This window comes from Thamnophis elegans, chromosome 8 (assembly GCF_009769535.1).
Source record: "Thamnophis elegans isolate rThaEle1 chromosome 8, rThaEle1.pri, whole genome shotgun sequence".
NCBI classification, from domain to species: Eukaryota; Metazoa; Chordata; class Lepidosauria; order Squamata; family Colubridae; genus Thamnophis; species Thamnophis elegans.
Window position 1 is genome coordinate 34,177,106 of NC_045548.1, and position 21,005 is coordinate 34,198,110.

The following is a 21,005-nucleotide window of genomic DNA, read 5'->3' on the forward strand; positions in this document are numbered from 1 at the left end:
TAGTCACCTTAGCCATGGCCAAATTGCTTTGCTTTCCCTTAGTGGGTTGAAACGTCATCAGAGCAGGAATGATTACCTTCAAATCCTTTAAATGTCCCATTTAAGCTTGTGGTTGTCATAAACTTGGGGCCTGGATTAAGATACTTTGCGGGTCAAAAAGGGTGCACTTTCGGCAAGCAATAGGAGGTCGTTGGATGCTTGTTAAGGTAATTTGTTCTTAATGGCGAACCCGTTGCTGCTTTGGATTTGCTGCTAATTTCCCTTGAATAGTTGTGAGTGGAAAGTGCTTTCTCCCTGCCACTTTGAATATTAAAGTTTTCCTTCCTTAACTGCTTTTTTTAATCTCTTGATAGTAACACTTCCTTTGCTGAATAGTGTTTTCTCTGCTTAGTTAATGGTTTCCCCTAAGTTATAATTCAGACCAATTTCTGTAGGAAAATTGTTTCAGCCTATTGACCAGGGTTAATGCCTGCCTAATTTCAACACAATCATGTATTCCTAATAGATCTTTTTTATAAATGTGTTTTTATTTTCCATTTTCATTTCGTACAGTCACATATACTGTGCATAACCGGGGCCATATAACATTAAACAATAAACACAACCATTCCTCTTGTCAACAATACCCCCAATAGAAACCCAATGTACCTCTTCGACCCTCCATACACCCTTTCTTTCCCCCCCCTCCAACTTTCCATCTTCCCTCCAACATTCCCCTCTACCTTACTTCCCCTCCCCCTCTACCACTCCTGTCTCCCAGTACACTCCCTCCCTTCCTTCTCACCCTCCCTCCCATCCTCTCTCCCAACCTTCTCTACCCCTCTTTCTTCTATCCCTCTACTCCTTCCTTCGGTGTATTTCTACTATCTATTAATATATTCAGCTTGTCCTATTTTTACAGTGAAATTAAAGAGCAACAGTGTACAAGTGCAGTTGCGTTACTTTAAAATCTAACACATACTATATCCCCCCTCCCCCCTAACACCCCACCTCCCTTCCCCCCCCCGACTTCCCAAAGCCCGTACACGGTATAGGTTTTTAACAAATACAGTCTAAAATATATTAAGACAAAGGAAATAAAAAAAAGAAGTTAATAACATTTCTGCATTAAACTCAGCTTCTTCCTGTTGCACTAACTTTAAACAGTTTAGATTATTCCTAATCTTAAACATAGTCCCATATTTGTTTTGTATATAGTCAATCCATTTTTTCCAGTCTCGTTTATATTTCTCATTTGAATGGTCTTTAAGATATGCCGATATTTTAGCCATCTTGGCTAGGTTTGTAACTTTCAATGTCCATTCTTGAGTTGTAGGCAAGTCTTCCTTCTTCCAGTATTGCGCCACCAACAGTCTTGCTGCCGTTATTAAGTGCAGAACCAAATTAGTCTCTACCGCTGTAAATTCAGTACATATACCTAATAAAAATAACTGAGGAGTAAACTTTATCCTTCTTTTAAAAATATTTTGCATAATCCACCACATTTTTATCCAAAATGCCTTAACCTTTTGACAAGTCCACCATATATGAAAATATGTAGCATCAAGAGAACCACATCTCCAACATTTTAGGCTGTACATTCGGGTACATAGAAGCCAGCTTTTTAGGATCTAAATGCCATCTATAAAACATCTTATAAAAATTTTCTCTCAGGTTTTGTGCTTGTGTGAATTTCACATTTCTTACCCATATTCTTTCCCATGTGTCCAACATTATTGGTTCTTCAATATTTTGAGCCCACTTTATCATACAATCTTTAACTAGTTCTGTTTCTGAATCCATCTGTATTAGTACATTATATATCCTCTTTATATGCATTAAACTTTGATCTCTTATTTGTTTAAACAAATTATCCTTAACTTGGATAAAACCAATTTTTTGATCTATTTTCCACCTGGCCTGTAATTGGCCATACTGGAACCATGTTTGAACTACCTTCTCCTCTTTCAATACCTCTAAAGATTTTAGTTGTAGAACCCCACTTTCCAAAGTGAGAAGTTGTCTGTAGGTGGTTCTATCCTGTTTTTGTGCTATATTCATATTTTCAATTGCATGTCTAGGAATTGCCCACATGGGTAACTTGTCATTTAGTTTATATTGATATTTTTTCCAAACCCGCAGTAAAGCATTTCTTAAGATATGACTTTTAAAATTCTTATCCAATTTTTTGTTGAATAACAAGTAAGCATGCCAACCATATACCAGATCGTGTCCCTCGATATTCAGTATTCTATCGTTGGTTAAACGGGTCCAATCACTAATTGCGGATAGCACCACTGCATCATAATATAATTTTAGGTTAGGTAATTTCAAGCCTCCTCTCTCGCGTACATCTTGCATTATTTTCATCTTTACCCTCAGCTTCTTTCCTGCCCATACAAATTTGTTGATACCCTTCTGCCATTCTAAAAGATTCGCATCTTTTTTAAGTATAGGTAACATTTGAAAAAGAAATAAAAATTTTAGTAAGATGTTCATTTTCACTGCCGCTATCCTACCCAGCAAGGATAAGTGCAATTTCTCCCATTTTTTCATCTCTGTCTGTATACTCCGCCAAAGTCGTTCATAATTGTGCTTATATAATTTCCCGTTTGAGGCTAAAATATTAACCCCAAGATATTTGACTTTTTTGACTACCTCACATCCTAGCATCCCTCCTAGTTCTTCCTTTTGTTTAGTATTCATATTTATAGCTAATATTTTGGTTTTTCCTAAATTTATTTTAAAACCAGACACTTGACCATATTGATTAATCGTATTCATTAAAACCATACTAGATTCCTGCGGTTGTTCCAATATTATGACCAAATCATCCGCAAAAGCGCGGACTCTGTATTCTTGCTGCCTAATCTTGATCCCTTTTAGACCATCCAAGCCCCGTATTTTATTCAGCAATACTTCCAAAGTTATAATGAACAATAGTGGGGACAAAGGACAGCCCTGTCTTGTACCTTTTCCGATTTGAAAAGGGTCTGTTAAACTTCCATTGATGATGATTTGAGCTGTTTGCTGTTGGTATATTGCTTTGATTGACTCCTATCTGCATTTTTTGCAATATCTTCAACAGAAATTGCCAATTAACTTCATCAAAGGCCTTCTCAGCATCCAGAAATATGAACGCAGCGGGAATATGGTTGTTCTTTCCCAAATATTCTAATGCATTAATAATTAGTCTAACATTACTCTTCATCTGTCTCCCCTGTATAAAACCTGTTTGGTAGGTATGTATCAATTGTTGAATAACCACCATTAACCTATTTGCTAGTATTTTAGTAAAAATTTTATAATCTACATTAAGTAATGAGATAGGTCTATAATTTTTTGGTTGGGTAGTATCTTGATCTTCTTTGGGTATCAAAGATATAAACGCTGTCTTCCAAGATGGGGGCACTTTACCTTCCGTTTGAATTTTATTAAATAGTTCTCTAAGATGTTCTACCATTTCTAACTGTAAATTTTTATAGTAAACCGCTGTCAAGCCATCTGTGCCTGGCACTTTCCCTAACTTTAGTTGCTTAATTACCTGCAAGATTTCCCCTGAGGTTATTGGTTGGTTCAACTTTTGCCTGTACTCTTCTCTAACTAGGGGTATTTTTTCTTTATCTAAGTATTTGTCTATATCTAAACCCTTAATTTTATCCCCTTTATACAATTCTGTAAAAAATTCCCGAAATGCCTTTTGAATCTCCTCCTGTTGAAACACCTCCTTCCCTCTATAAATCAATTTGGTTACATTTCAAATTTTCCTTTTTTTCCTAATCTGATAAGCTAACCATCTGCCCGGTTTATTTGCGTTACAAAAAGTGTTGTGTTTTGCATATAATAAACTAGTGGCTACCTGGTCAGAGATCAACATATCAAATTGGGATTTTAATATGGTAATTGCTTCCTTAACCTTTATATCGACTGGATTCAATGTTAACTCCAACTCTTTCCCTTTAATTTCCTCTTCCAATTCTTTTCGTTTTAGCCCTTGTTTTTGTCTATGTATTTTGTTTATATTCATCAGTACTCCTCTCATATACGCTTTGCTTGCATCCCATACAAATTCCATAGGTGTACCCTTATTCATATTCAAAACAAAGTATTCAGATAACAATTTTTTACAATCATTAATGTACTTTTCATATCTGAATAAGTTTTCATTCAGCATCCAAGACCTTCTTGCCTGCATTACCCTTCCCAATTCCATCCAAACTGGGTTATGGTCCGAAAGGACCCTCGCCGCAATCTTTGTCTTCTTCACCCTAGAAAGTAAGTCATTAGTGATTAATATAAAGTCAATCCTCGAAAAGGATTGATGTCTATCAGAAAAGAAGGTGAAATCATATTCCTCTGCGTTTCTTTCTCACCAAATATCTCTCAATTCAAAGTCGTCCATCATGTCAAAAAAAGGTTTGGGTAACTCAGCTTGCATTTTAGTATTTGGGCGAGAGGTCTTCTTATCTCTTTTAGTGTCAAGACGCCGTTCCAGTCACCCAATACTATACAAGACTTATAGTCCCACTGTACTAATTTAGCATGAAGATTTCTATAGAATCCGTCTTGCTGTTGATTAGGAGCATAAATTCCCAAAAGTAATGTCTTTTTCCCTTCTAGGATTAGGTCTAGCGCGATATATCTTCCAAAGGGATCTGCTGCAAATAGTTCAGCCTTAATGTCTTTTCTTAAGTATACAACTATACCATTTTTCTTTTCCGTAGCAGAGGTCACAAAATGTTGACCAAGTTTGGGGTTAAACAAATATTTTTGATCAGTTGATTTGATATGAGTTTCTTGCAGACAAATTATATCATTCTTGAACTGTTTAAGATAGTGGAATATTTTCTTTCTCTTCTGTGGAGAATTCAGTCCATTGACATTCCATGTCAAAATCTTAGTTGTCATCTCTGGTTGCCTGAAGCTTTTTAGAGCCTCCTGCATGGCCTGTTTAACCTTTGGCCTAGCTCCTCCCATGGCTTCTGAGCTTGTTGCTGTGACTCCTTGATCAATGGCCGGTGATTGTTGAGGTTGTTGCATTGTGGCTTGTTTTTCCATTCGTCTGGTAATCATACGGCTAGGTCTTTGTTCCATGACACCTTGCCCTTCCAGGAAGGGGAGGTGGTGCGTCTTGTCTGGTAGTTGTGTAGTTTGCTGTCTATCTTGTCCTTCTTGTGGTCTTTCTCCAGATCCAGATGGTGCAGGGTGTCCCACCTTCAGAATATTGTGATAGAAATCTCGAGCTTTCCATACAGAGTTGAGACGATATCTTTGCTTGTCAAATGTAATTATAATACCAAATGGCACATCCCATCTATACTGTATCTGACGGTTTCTGAGTTCTTCCACTAGAAAAGCATAATCTCTCCTGGCTCTTAGCATTTGAGGTGGTATTTCTTTCAAGACAATCAAATCCTGTCCGCCAATTTGAAGCCTGGTGTTATAGGACTCTTGTAGTATCATGTTTCTGAACTCTCTTGTGGCGAAGTATATAACTACATCTTGGGGGAGTTGCTTCTGTTTTGCCGCCCAAGAGTTAACGCGATAAATTTTATCGATCTGCCAGTCAAAGTTGGACCCCGGTCTTCCCACCAGATGGTCAAAAGCCTCTGAAAAAATCTGTTTCAAGTTCTCCTGTTTGTCTTCACGCAGCCCCCTGACTCTTAATGCGAGCTCCATCTGCCTGTACTGTATCATAATAATTTGTTTTTCAGCGTTTTCAACTTTTTGTTGCACCACCTCAGTTTTGGATGTCAAATTGGTGTTAGCTTCATTAAGAACCTCTAGATTATCTTCAATTCCAGAAACATGTTCTGTCAATACAGTTACAAGTCCCAGCATATTATCATTTATTTTGGCAATCCTAGTATCAAGTTTATCATATAAGTCCGCCTTAAACTCTTTTATCTCGTTCTTTATCTCCTCTCTGAATTCTCTAAAAGTTTCTAAATTCTGCTCTCTAAATTCTCTAAAAGTTTCCAAAAAAAGTTCTTTCGTTAGCAAATCTCCAGTAGGGAGCATAGAGGGTGGAAGCTGCAACTTTGTGCCAGGTATGGGGGATGTGCTTCTAGGAGGAAGTTTCGGCCCAAGATTTAATTTTGATGCCATTATGTCTTATCTTCAAGCAATTAATCAAACTCTACTGGCCCGCTGTGCAGCTTACGAGAAAAAAAAGTATTAAGTCACCCCTTTGTTAGTTCTTTAGGATTTTTCAAAAGGTTTCAGAAAGGGGCGTTGTAACAAAGCAGCTCGGCATATTCAGCGCCATTTTGGATATATATTAGAAATATATATTAGCAAAGTTGGTAAGAGGAAAGTCTTGTAAACTCTTCAGAGAAGTGAAACGAATTAATAAGATACTGCTAGCCAACTGTTCCTCCCTTTTTGCAGAAAGTTTGCAGAAGGTTTCAAAAAAATAGCATTGTAACGAAACTGTTCAGCATATTCACCTCTGTTTGGAATGTCTCTATATTAGCAAAGAGTCTTTTAAAACTTTGAAAGTGAAACTAATTAGTAAAGATCTGTTGGCCGACTGTGAGGCGAAATTCCCTCCCTTTCTTTGAAGTTTTGAGACTCTGTATAATTAGATAAACAATGTTAGTCAGCAATTCAACTGGCTCGTCGCCATTTTAGACACTTCTTTAAATAGGTAAAGTAACAGAAGAGGATTTTGTAACAAAGAAGCTAGATTTAAATAGACAATTAATGATCTCGCATACGAATTCTGCTCGTTTTGGAATCAGGTAATTCAATCTTTGAACTGAGTGGGAGGGAAGCTTACTTGGGGCTGCAAGGCAGCCGGAGATTTCCAGCGCGGAGCAGTTCTGCCTTCAGCTGGCCCCCCTTCTCTTCATAGACACAAAAGCTGCAAAGATCAGAAAGGCATTTGCTTGACAAAACTTCTCTCCTTTCCCTTCTTTTCCCGAAGAGGAAGGTGTCTGTCAGATGTCTGATGGATGATCATCTTAACAGGTAACGCCACTGGTAATACGGGAGCAGCTGTGTTTAGCTGCTACCATCAGTAAGTCCCACCCAGGAAGCCCCTAATAGATATTAAATTAATCCAGTAAGGCATGTTTTGTTACTAATACCAATTCCTGTTGTAAGGACAAACAGAAGTGAGAATATAACAGAATAATAGAGTTAGAAGGGACCTTGGAGGTCTTCTAGTCCAACCCCCTGCTCAAGTAGAAGACTTTATACTGTTCCAGACAAGTTGCTATCCAGTTTCTTCTTAAAAGTCTCTAGTGATGGAGCACCCACCACTTCTGAAGGCAAGCTTTTCCACTGGTAAATGTTCTCATTGTTAGGAAATTTCTCCTTAGTTTTAGATAGCTTCTCCTTTATTAGTTGATCAAGTGATCATGATCAAACTGATCTAAATACAAGGGAGAGCTTTACAAAGATAAGTTTAAAAAAATGCATTCTAGACTTGGCTTCTGTTCCTTTTTTACCTGACATTGGTGATAAAATATCCAATGTTTTGCACATCATACAAACCAAAGTGTGTGTGTATGTGTGTGTGTGTGTATGTGTGTGTGTGTGTGTGTGTGTGTGTGTGTGTATCAGGGGTGGGTTCCTGCCAGTTCTAACCTCTTCTATAGAAGAGGTTCCACAAATCTACAGTGCCATTTAGAACCGGTTCCAGCTCCCTCCCCTGCCCGTCCACACATCAAGATGAAGAGCGAGATGAGGAATTCTGGGAGTTGAAGTCCACAGGTCTTAAAGCTATCAAGTTTGAACACCCCTGGGTTTTTTTTCTAAAGGGTTAGGGGTGCAAGGGTCTTGTAACTTGACAGCTTTAAGACTTGCATGCTTCAAATGCCAGAGTTTCTGAGCCAACATTTTGGTAAACAAGTTTCTGAGCCAACAAGTTGGTAAACAAGTTTCTGAGCCAACATTTTGGTAAACAAGAGCGTTAAGTGAGTTTCACCACATTTTACAAGTTGGCCATGCCCACCCAGTCACATGGCCGGCAAGCCACTCCCATCCGGTCACATGGCTGGCAAGCCACTCCCACAAAGCAGGCCACACAGAAGAGGTTCTAAAAAAAATTTAAACCCACCATTGGTGTGTATGTATGTGTGTGTATATATACACATACACACACACAATTATACTGATGACAAATAAATTTGAACATGCAGTTACATGAATGCATTTCTGTAGAATACATTTGAAGATAGTCTTGTTATGATTATGGCACTGGTACAGACACAGTTGGTACAACTGGTATGTGGAACTCACAGGTGGATTAACACTTTTTTGCAGGCCAAAAAGAACAATATATATTGAGATGGTTAAATACCTGCTGGATGAATAAAATGGAAAAGTGTTGGACAAAAAATCTTAAAGTTTTCATTCTATATACTAAGTCATAAAGGGCTACAATATCAGAGATGCAAAAATCCAGTTTATGGATCATAACGCAAAGGGATACAAATAATGTGAACACTCTTGTCATATAGACGTTATTAGGAATTATATAGCCTAGATACAGTAACCCTAGTTTTTCCAGGTTTATAACATACATTACATTAAACCAAAGCCATGCAAGCCACAATGGTGTAATGGGATTTTTGAACCCATTTGAGATCACAGAATTATTTTATAAACTTGGGATTTTGTAGGTGGATTTTAAGATGAGAATTTTGTGCAAATCTAGCCATTTGTGATTAACCATGATTGCGTAAATTGTATTAAGCTAGTTAGAACCCTCAAGTAAAACATTGCTGGTGCTAAAAAATTTACATTTTGTTACAGATTGTGCTACACACACACAAACATTTTGAACAACTGTACAAAGTTTTTCTTTGCGAGAGAGAGAGAGAGAGAGAGAGAGAGAGAGAGAGAGAGAGAGAGAGAGAGAGAAGTGGTGGCTAGTTTTTTCAACTGGAAAGATACAAAAGCATAAATTTGTTCTTATGAATGGAAAGGTTTTGATAATTTTGTTTTTATTATGGATACTGTGCTTCCAAGTTCCTGTTCCCAGGTTATTAACCAGCTTCTGTCCCTATTGTCTTCTTCACTATGAATGGTGAGAAAGATTCAGAAAGAGAATCATCTGGTGTTGCAATTTAATGAAGGGGGTAGAATCGTGTAGAGATTTGGGACCAGGGGTTCTAAGTGTGATGTGAAGTGCAGAGCTGATCAAATGCCTTTTCGGGAACAATGTCTTGCACCAGAGAACACTGCTTAGTAACATGATTATGAATGAATCTATATTAAAGTCATTGGGGTAAAATTACAATGGCATCTAGATCAGGCTGCCCGATGTTCTTGGAGAGATGGAATGAAACATTATTTTGACAAGGGAGGGGAAGTCATATTTGAGTGATAGGCCTTGGTGGGGCTCCAGTTGCAGATGACAAATTGTTATCCATATGTTATCTGTGGATGACAAATTGCAATATCATCCTGGTAGTCTAGACAAGGGAAATACAAAACAGCTTTTAACTTGCTCTTTGTAGATGTAATGTTATATCTACATACAGACTTACCTAGAGTATATCAATGTCATATGTCTTTAAAATCAAGCTTAGGTCTTAATAACTAAGGTTTATTTGATAATGGCTAGGGGCTCAGTGTATGTGGACCTCTGCCCTCTATCTTATCCTTGAATGTAACATGTAACACCAAGATTGCGTGGGCCTTTTGTTTTGTGTGCTTTTTTTCCCAAATGTTTGTTAATTTTGTTTACAAAAATGAATTCTAAAATGTATTTTAAAAATAATTTTAAACATAACTATGTCCTTGCACCTTAATGAGTCAATGATAAAATCTAAAAATCTTTTGCACAATGATGAAGCCTAATTTTCCATTATCTATTGCCTCTCAACTAGAGGCTTAATGGTGAAGTTACACAGCTGAATATTGAAGAAGCAATTCTTACTTGTGAAACTTTCTCAGACTCCGTTCACAAATTCCACTCCCAAGTTGAGTTGACTAAGCCAAAGACAACACATTAATCATGCATAGGCCTGTATATACAATTAACTCATTTACATGTTTGGGAAGATTCTACCTTGATTGAGTCATTTAGTATTTGATTCTGCTCAGTTTAAAATCAGGGATTACTTTGGGATAAAGTTCTAACTTGGTATATTTTGAAAGTTCTGCCTTCCTAGCTGATTAAGTTTTGGTCATTTTATCTTTTAACCACATTTAAATGCATTTAATTCTGCTTGCATTGTTTTGAAGGTTGCTTTGAGTCCTGAAAGCACATGTACATGTCTTTATTTTCTCTGCAAAACAATGAAAGTAATCATACAGTGATTGATTGGTGATATAACAAGAAAGCATGGAGAAAGAGCATTTTTGGAAGCAGGGAGGCCACAGATATTTGCCATTGAAGGCCACATACAATAATGCCACTGAAGAGGGAAGGTCTAAAGTTTTGGACCCACTTGGAGCCAGAGGAGAAAACATTGAAAGGCAATTTCAAAGGCAAAAATAATGTTGCCTTTTAAATAGTACATAACAAAAATATCTAATAAATAACAAAACAAAGTTGAAAAGAAACTTAAAACAAAACTCAAGAATATTAACAAAATTATATATAATTCCTCCTCTCAGTTCTGTTTAATACTAAAGAGAGAAACACCAAAATTAAGCTAATGGCCTTTGAATTTTGGTGGCACAATCTTGAGTGGTGGGGAAAGGTTTGGGATGCCACAGTAATGTGAATTAGGCCTTATAGGAGACCTGCAGATTGCCTGGTCCTGTATAAAAGTGAAGCTTGAAAGCTTGCTATTATATATGAATTCCCTAATGTAAATAATGCAGCTATAAACTTGCATAAAATATTGACAATATCATGACTGGTGATGCTTCATTATTTCTATTATATTATGGAGTGTGTGTGTGTGTGTGCAGGATGAATTATGATGAGGAGCTCTGGTGGTGCAGTGGTTAGAATGTAGTATTGCAGGCAAATTCTGTCCACAGACTGGAGTTCAATCCTGATGGGGCTCAAGGTTGACTCAGCCTTCTTTCCTTCTGAGGTCAATGAAATGAGGACTCAGATTGATGGGAGCAATATGCTGATATTGTAAACTGCCCAGAGAGTGATGTAAAGTGCTATGGGGTGGTATATACCGTATATACTCGAGTATAGGCCGACCCGAATATAAGCCGAGGCACCTAATTTTACCACAAAAAACTGGAAAAGTTATTGACTCGAGTATAAGCCTAGGGTGGGAAATGCAGCAGCTACCGGTAAATTTCAAAAATAAAAATAGATACCAATAATGTTTTTGAATATTTATTTCAAAGAAAAACAGTAAACTAGCGGTGTATTCAATGAAATACTTCACTCACCTCATGATGCTGATGTCCCGCTGTGATGATGATGTCCCGTGCAGCCGCGGGAGCGATGTCCCGCCTCCTATGACACACAGCACAGTGATTCCTATCATTGGATCACTGTACCAGAGGAGGTGGGACATCACTATGTGGCTGCTTGCCATAACAAGGAGGAGGTGGGACATCGTTGCAGAGCGGCAGGAGGGGGAGGAAGGGGAATCGTAAGACAGCCCTGCATTACATTAGAACGTGAGGAGGGGGGATGGTGCGGTGCGCGCTGCGCGGCAAACTGACACAGAGGGAGGGGAAACTCACAGGGGCACTGGGCCATTCACGAGTGTCACCCAGCGGCATGGCCCCGCCCCTTTTTCTCCTCCATTTCGGGCAAATTTTTCACTGACTCGAGTATAAGCCGAGGCGGCTTTTTTCAGCCCAAAAAGTGGGCTGAAAAACTAGGCTTATACTCGAGTATATACAGTAAGTCTAAGTGCTATTAGTATTGCTAGGATGAATCACCAGCCAAACTACTGTAATTGAGTGTCTTTCAGTTGGGTTGGACCTCAGGTCCCATCTGAAGTTGGAGGAAGGTTCAGCAAATTTGGAGTGCCCCAGGGAAAGGCTGTCATTCCATTTTGAAAGGATAGGTTTATAAGGATTAGCAAATACTATTCCATCAGAATCCTAGGTCAGCTAAAATCACTAAATATGAAAATTTATTTCATCATATTTATTTCCTAATTCCACTGTGTGTAATCAGTGAACTCATTACTTTTCCTTACTGGAAATTTAAAATATTATTTTAAAATACATTAAAAAATAAAGAAAAAAACCCAGCTCACTTACCAGCAGGCTTGCACTCCAAGTCAACCAAGAATGATGCAGATGTTAATACAAAGAACTGAGCAAATTGAAATGGTGAAATTAGTCAGGAAAATATTTTTCAAAGAAACTTTGCCACCATTTTTTTCACATGAGCCGACCTCCAACCTCCGTTCCCCTCCCCTCCGGAAAATCCAGGAAGTAACACTCATGACCTCTCTAGCCACATATTTCCTGGAGCTCTATGGTACTAGGTCATTTTTTCTTATAAAATGAGGTAAAAGGGGCGCAAGGGGGGTCCGTTTTCTTGCTTTTAAGTTTTAATATCTTCAATGAAAGTACTGAGACAGAGAGAGAGAGGTTAGACAGGGTGACTTTTGTCTTGCCCCAGTTAGGATTTCTTAAGCAAATCCACTGGGCTTTCAACATGAAGCCAGAAAATCGGGACTTTTTAAAAACACTCCAGGGCATGGGACAAATTGTTATAAAGTGTGACCGTCCCGCTGAAATCAGGACATCTGGTCACCTTAGCCATGGCCCACAAGTGTTAACCTTTGCAAGATGCAGCTGGTACTAAAAACCATAATTTATAATCTATAATCTGAAAACGAAGCTGCCATGTTGTAAAAAAAGAAAAACTTTTATAATTCCCTTTCCTTTCTCCATTTTCCCGGTTTGCGTGTTACACTGTTTTGAGTTCCCGACAAAGGGGAGAGGAGCATGCTTGTTTCTGGGTCAGCACCTTCTGGGCATATCATTTTCTGTGGGATCAACCGACAACACAGAGAGAGAGGGGCGGGATAGGAAAGTATGCTCAAGGCAAGCGGATAAACCTACATAAAGCAATAAGATGGCTCCAAACTCCCCATGGAGCTGAAATTCAAGGCGATTGAGGACAGGGAAGGGAAGCAATCGGGAATTCCACCGGAACAAGAGTATAGCACAGTGGTCGCCAACGTGGGTCCCAGGACCCACAGGGGGGCAATTCAATTTTTAATGCGGGCAATTTGAACCTTGTTTAACCAAGTTAATGGCCTTTTAGGCTTCCTCTACATGAGTACACATATTGAGTAAAGTAAGAATTATATGTCACAGGGCAGGCATCAGGATTTTAGACATGCTTAGGTAGGATATGGCCAAAAAAAAAAAGGTTGAGAACCACTGGATAGCAGGAGATCAATAGCATTTGGACTTCTTTACAGTCCTCTCTAAGCAGTTTACAGAGTGAGCATTGCCCCCAACAATCGAGGAAGAGTTGGCTGCCGCCAAGCAGCAACAGGCCGTGCTGGAGCAAAAGGAACTCAGGTTGCATTGAAGCCTCGCACTTTATATCCAGAAAAAGGGCCGCTTTCTTTCTTTTCCCTTTCATCCTAAAAGACAAAAGTCAATTCCCCCCCCCCCCTGCCCTCGCCCGCCCTTCTCAGTTCCGCAGAAACCTGACTCAAAGGGCGGGCGGGACTCCCGCATCCACCTAGTGTGCCCTTCCAGACCGGTATTCTCCGCCCCGCGGCTGTTCCTCTTCCTTCTCCCCCGCCCCACCTGCCGCTGGTAACCAGCCCTGTTTTCATTATTCCCCGCCAGCAGGAAAGGGGTTGGGTTAAGCCGCCACCCAGAGTCCAGGCGCTCCAAGCGGAGTCCCTTATTTCCCTTCCGGAGAGGTGAGCGGAAAGGGTTGCTGCAGTCGACCCGGAGTTCAGGACGCGAAAGTTCAGGACGCAGGGGCTGCACCATGGCTGGATACCTCGGCCTGTGGATACTCTCGGTGAGTTTGGAAGCCCACCTGTTGCTCCCGACGGTCAACTCGCTCCGGCTCTTGGGAAGGGGAGATGCCTCAGATGCCCGCCGAGGAAAGAAAAGGGGCGATAGGAAGACCCTGAGTTTGGAAAAGGAACCGCAGGAACCAGTGCGCTCTCCGCTGCGGGCGAATCGTAGGCTGAATGGGGGCGCCGGTCCGAACAGCCGCTCCTCTTTCAGCCGAGCAGCCGCGCCACGCCCTGCGAACCCAACGCCTGAACCTCAGGAGGTTCACTCGCGATGCTAATCTCGCTTATCGCAGTGTGCAAAGAGGATTTTTTTTAAAGTGCCTTTCGGGGGAAAAAAACTCGCGCGAAGGTCTGGAGGTGTTTGGTATTGCGAGAAACTTGTTGAGGCTGCCATTTTATACATATATATATATAATGCGCTTTCTTGGAAGCAGCTAACTTCAATCTGGACTGGCTTTTTAAGTGGTTTGGTTTGCAGGGGGAAATCTGGAAAGTTGTGCTCATAGGTTCAAGTTCTGCTTACATTTTAATAGTTTTGTTTTAGAAAATCAATTTGGATTCTAATGAAGTTCTGGAGATCTGTTTCTCAATCTCAACAACTTTTAAGATATGTGGATTTTAATCCCAGAATTCCCCAGCTACCACATTGGTTGGGGAATTCTGGGAGTTGAAGTCCACCCAATTTAAAGATTCTGAGATTGAGAAACACTGCTCCAGAGAATAGTTGTTCCTTGCTCTGGGGATGGCCACCAGACTTCCAGCCCTTGAATCGGCTGCTAGAACTCCCCCTTCTACCAAGACTGTCAGGCTGCACTGGGATCTGGTGCCCTCTAGATGACTGGGGAAGAGAATTCCCAGAATCTTTTGTGGTATGGTTGTTGGAGTAATATTTCAAATACACCCCAGTAATCCTAGGCTGACTTGTGATAAAACCATGCAAAATATGTCAAAGTAATAGTGGAAAGGGTGATAGATAGAATGTGACAATTGGCATGAAATTGTATTTATAAATAAGGTGAGATCATCCTGATAGGAAGGATATACACACACACATATTGAAAGCAGAATTAACTCTAGCCTTCTTCTTTATAGGGGACAGCTGTTTTTGAATCCTCTTGGCAGTTTTTGAAGGTTTCTATCCACCCTGGTTTGGCAGGGCTGCTATTGCGATTAAGAAACTTCTGTGTGGGATGGCAGCCAATAGAATTTTTGTAGAATTACCAGACAGTTGTAAAGATAATTGGTGACAAAACTTTCCGTGATAATAAGGTGCAGACAGGTTCATTACCTGTTATTTTCCATTGTGGTAACATCTCCATCCCCAGGGAAAGAGACATAATGCTTCATTTATATTGACAAGTAGAATTTTCCCAATCTTTCAAACAGCAGGCATTTTCAAAGAAATAGTATCCTTCCTTCAGCATTGTTTTGATCAACCTTCCCCCCCTGAGTGCCATTCAGATTTTGGCCTTCATGCCCAGCATATCTGTCCCAGAAAGATCAGTGTTTCTCAACCTTGGTAACTAATTTTTTTTTAAGTGTCCATGACATTAAAAGTTAAGAAAGAGAAAAATTTGTGGCAAGTCACCAATTTTTGTTCCCCCCTCCTTTTTTCTCTGTGACACTGCCTGTCCTTCTCTTCTAGCTAATAATTACCTTTTTTTCTTTAAAAAAAAAAGCTGATCAACGAAAGCTATTGTGGGCTTATTAGAGAAATTTTATCATCAGTCATTTTCATTTCCTTCTCATATTTTTATGCCATCATGAAGATCTGCAATTAAATTTTTTTATGAAACTCACAGCAATGAAAAAAGAATAATTCTATGTTAAATTCTATTGCAGAAGTTTAATTTCCAAAATGTAAAAGTTGCTGAGTTAAAAGCTAACACTTTATATTTAAATAGAAAGACCAAAATTTGACCAAAGGAAAATGTCTTATTGTTTCAGACTCTGAACGGAGTTGAGTAGATTTTCAGTTAGCTCACTGAGAGCATCCAATCTATGAGGATTGCCTACTGAGATTTGATTGTGTCTACTTGCATATACCTTGACTCGTAGTTATGGTGGTTTTTTTTCATTGTTGTGTTTTTAACTGTTGTAAGATGCCCAAAGTCACAATGATGAATTGGGCAGCCGTATAACTTGAATAAATATATGGAATTGCATTGTCTGTGAACAAAACAAGCAAATTTAATGCAAGTTACAAATAAAATTAAGAGAATTGTTTTCAGAGAATCTCAAAACAAAAGGAACAACAAAAGATTTAGAAAAAGAATAACTCCTTTATGAGGAAACTCACTTTATTAAGAGAAAGATCTGAGTAGTACCTCACAGTAGTCTGCCTAATTTTGAATCCTCCAAGACAGTCTAAAATATTTTTAGTATGCTAGCAGAGCTATACCAAAAATAATGGGATATATTATAATCCAATACAGTGAATGGAACAGATCAAGGAAGCTAATAATTTATTTAAGTTCCATGCCACCCAACTCTCAATAACTCTGGGAGGAATATATAAAAGCCATATACAATATGAAGAAAGATGGCTTCTTATCATTACTACAGCTCCTTCTCACGGTACTAGAATTTTCAATCTTTCCATGAAACTGACTGGTAGTAAATTCAGGAGAGACAGAAAGGAATGCTTCTTTACACAACATAGACGTTTTGGAATGTGCTACTATGGGGTATGGTGTCAACTTTTCCCTTAAAAGGAATTTAAAGTGAATCAGTTGAATTAATGGAGAATCAGCTCTATCAGGGATATTCGTCATGGCAGCTAAATAAAATGCATTAAGGAGCAATGTTTCTCAAGGTTATTTGAGGGGCAACAAAAGCATTAGTGGACTAACACAAAGCATCTGAGTAGCCACCTTTATAAAATAGTTATTAGACCAGATGGATGCTAAGTTTCGGAAGGTCTTCGAAAGTCCTGAAATGCAACTGACTTGAGTCCTATTCAGATATTTTCAGTCTAACTTCAGCATTAAGAAGTGAAGAGATAGAGTGATCATCCCATATTGGTTTCCTTGTTCGTTTTAATTTAGAGTAATATCTGAAATGGGGAACCAGTTGTGAAGGTATTTTGCAAAATGTTGAAATCCAGATTCAGCATTACACAGGGAGCCTTCTACATTCAGAAGAGGCATCTAGCTTCATTTTGAACATGCAAGAGCCATTGAAATAGCTAGAAAGATAGAACCATTTTGCTAGTTCTTGTCCTCCTTGCATGTTTTTATGAGCAAAATTAATATCAACTGTAGATGATTTTTACCTAAAAGTTGAACTATATATTACTCAGTTATAATTTTTTGTTATTGAAAGTCCCTCCTTATAAGCAGCATTTAATCTTGTTGGGGGAAAAAGATAGAGCTAAAAGTATGTGTGTGTGCGCGTGCGCGTGAGAGAGAGAGAGAGAGAGAGAATGGGTAGGATTTTAATAGAAAAATGGCATAAGGGTTAAGCCCATTGTTTCCCCAGTACAAAATTCAGTTGCCTTTAAGATGTATTACCTCTTTATCAAGCATTTTCCTAATTCCTGAATAGATAAAGAAGCTAGTAGAAAACTTCTTTTAGATTCACCAATTCTTTACACATTGTTTGCTGATCAATATTTTGTTTCTAGAATATCTCAGGTTTTGGGGGTCTTACTGGTTGCTACTTTTCAACACCCAGTATACTAAAGGAACTCTTGGTTGGGAATTTGAAATGTTTTAACTTCATTTTTGCCTTCAGAAGTTGTGGGAGCTTTATCACTGGAGGCTTCTCACATCTGTTAATGTTAGAAATTGGAAAACAAAAAACAGAAGTCCAGATTTTTCTTCCCTGAGTTCAAAAGGTTGTTAATTTCATTATATTGTCTTTGCCAGCCTTGTTAGATCCAAGGATGATTAATTTTGTTTTGAATAAAGAACACTTTTCCATAATACTCCTGAAGGAATGAAACTCCACCTTAATCTAATTATACTTCCTCCTCTCATGCTTGAGCCCCAGATTTTTCCACACTAAAGGTTATCACTGCATATAAATAAACAAGGCTTGTTTTTTCCTCATATTGCAAACTTTTTCTTCAGAACCAACTGAAATAGGAAAACCAAATGGTGTGACGAGGGGAATTTTAAACTGAGGGTGCAAATATATGATTTCTTTTTAGTCTCAGTTCCCCTCCTCTGACTTGTTTTGTTTTGTATTCTGCTTCCCATTCTTTCCATCTGTTCACTGCTATTAAATAATATATATAGTTGCCATAGGCAGTTTACACACTGATCTACATACTTATTCTCTCTGACTTAAATAGGACTTATTTCCAAAACAAGCATATGGAGAAATGCAATTTAAGCCATTTTTCAAATTCAGAGCTATAGGAGTAATTATCTAGAATTACAAAGGTATTCCTGTCTCTCGGAATGCTTGGAGATATTTTGAATCTTTTAGTGGTAATGACTGCCCATTGTAAAGAAGTGCCACCATGTATTTAGACTTAAATGAAAACACCTGCAAATGTGAATTAATTTCCTGAACTGCTGGGTCACTTAGGAACTATGGTCAAACAAGTTCTACCAGTCTCAGAAGCCTACCAGAGTATTTTTATTTTGCCTGCTTTTTGTCACAGAGGATAATATAGAATATCTGCACCAAACAGCTTTCACTCTCCATTGGAAGCTGTTCTTGGAAATGCCCACCCTGGAAGAGAGGGAAAGACACTCTTTATGCAAATACATGTAGAGACATGAACAAGATGACTGCAGAAAAAAATGATTGCACACTGCAGTGTGCTTCCTTGCTTCAAAGTGAAGTCACTGCAGATAACAAGGACTTCATGTACGTGACCTGTCAAAACCGCGGTCCACAAAAGCGCGATCGACGAAAGCGCGCATTTGATGTCATCACAGCGCGACGAAAAAAATTAAAAATTGAAATAACAATAAAATTAAAGCAAGCCGATTCACATAAAGGTAAGGGTTAGGGTTAGGGTTAGGGTTAGGTTAAGGGTTAGGGTTAGGTTTAGAGCGTTAGGGTTACGTTAAATTTTACGTTAAAGGTTAGCGTTAGGTTTAGTGTTAGGTTAAGGGTTAGGTTTAGGGTTAGATTTAGGCTTAGATTAAGGGTTAGGGTTAGGGTTAGGGTTAGGGTGAGGTTTTGGGGGGGTTAGGGTAAGGTTTTCGCTTTATTTTTACATTTTTCCATCACAGCGCGATGTTTTCGTCGCGCTGTGATGACGTCAAATGCGCGCTTTCGTCGACCGCGATTTTGTCGTCCGCGGTTTTGTGGTGGAACCTTCATGTATCCTACCTTACATAAAGGAAATTGGGCTAAATAGATCTGTCCATATGCATAATACTTCAATATGCATTGAATTCAAGGACCTTGTCACAGTATGACCATGCATAGGCTTATGGATCATTGGCCTGGATTTCTGGATCATTGTTTTCTCTATGTAAGTGTGTTTCGGACACATGTAAATAAATCTTTTGTGAAAAGAAAATGGTTTGTATCTATAAGTAGATGCGATCGTTTTCAGAATAGGCTAAATATTTCAGGAAATTAATTTTAATCATTCATTGTATCAAGTTTGTTTTTGAAAACAACATCTAGCCAATGAATGGATTGGTACATGGATGTACCAATGCAATTTGGCGTTCTAATTACCTTTCCTTTGAAGGTGGCTGTCTTTCATACGTGATTGTTTTCATTATGTTTAATTATGTAGTACATGTTATTGTCTTGGTGAAGTATTAGAATTCTCTCCAAGCTGCAAAGAAATTATGAATATTTCTGTTATATTTTTAATCATTTTCACAATCATGCTATAAAGCATACGGTATTTGGTTGTGGAGCACCTTATATTTGTTCATCTGTGGAATTTATTGATTTTTTTGTAGTCATCTCATGTTGTTTTTTAATTGTACCTCCATAAACTTTTTTTTTATTTGTAAGCCACTTAAAGCAATTTTTGGCAGAACTCTGAATGACCACTAGCTAATAGCAGATACAGAAACCTGAATCTTTCCCACTATTCTTTGGCAACCTGAAGTTTTTCAGCTCTACATTTTAGACAAACATTCTCAACCTGATGGCTTCTAACCAATGAAAACTAAGTTTTCCACACACTGTATTTGAAGAACACCACACTGAAGAAAGTTAGTTTAAGAGGTATTTGTGATGAGTCAGTTGACTGTGTTCAGTAAGATCTATGACTTCCATGCATTGCAGAAGTAATGATATCACTGTTTTCCAGCCTGGTGCCTTCTAGAAATATTGGGTGGTCAGTCCCAATGTAATAGTCTGCATGCCCAAAGGAATTTTAGTTGCAACATCAACTATAGGGAGTTCATTGGGTTCAGAGATGGATGGCTACATGATTCATTGCAAATACACACTTAAGCTTCAGAATTGAATATAACTAGGATGTATTAACAAGGGGAAAGTGCATACCTATTTCTACTTTTGGAGCATCACATCTGCACATAGGAGGATGCTATTTTCATAGGGGATTGGAACTATATTTGCAACACAGAGAAAGATATTTCAGCTCTATTGATTCTATAAGGCACATACTGGGTGAATGCTTAGCTGGATGCACATCAAACTCTTAAGTAGAAGGACCTGGAGTATTTGGAGAATGAACATATATACATTGTTGTTTCTTATTTGATTGGAAAGCCTAAATAATGTGTTCATTTTCGGGAGCATCTTTCCTGCAGTATTTATCTAGCCAATTTATTTGGCAAGTTGTGCTCTGGGTTCTTTCATATAAGCAGTGCCATCTATCAGAATGACCCCAGAAGTAAACCTTCTCTATCACGTAGCTGTACCCTGGAATGAAGTCTCCCCCCCCCAAGTTCAAAATGGCCCCCAGCTTGCTGGTTGTTTCAAAGGGCCTGAAGTCGTTGCTCTTGATTGGCATTACTGAAGCTATATTAACCCCTATATCTTTCTAAACAAGTAATACCAACTGAGGTCATGCAAAATATGAATACATTTGGACAGTACATATGAGGAAATTTACCTTCCCCCCGCTCTCCTGCAACAATCCTTATATTGCTGTTAAGTGGGGTGGGGGTCCATCTTCTAAAAGCCAGTAACAATTTAAGTCAGCGGTCCCCAACCTCCAATCTTTGGCCACCTACCGGTTCATTG

The 21,005-nt window shown here is 38.8% G+C and overlaps 1 protein-coding gene across 1 annotated transcript in view; it reads left to right on the plus strand.

Moving 5' to 3' along the window:
- Positions 1 to 13,661: 13,661 nt before the first annotated feature.
- The window catches only part of DSG2 (desmoglein 2), a 35,365-nt gene continuing 28,021 nt past the window's right edge, over positions 13,662 to 21,005 (plus strand). Inside the window, exon 1 of the mRNA XM_032222546.1 lies at positions 13,662 to 13,864. Within this exon, the coding sequence (XP_032078437.1) occupies positions 13,832 to 13,864 (33 nt within the window). The 5' untranslated portion in view covers positions 13,662 to 13,831. The remainder of the gene's footprint in view (positions 13,865 to 21,005) is intronic.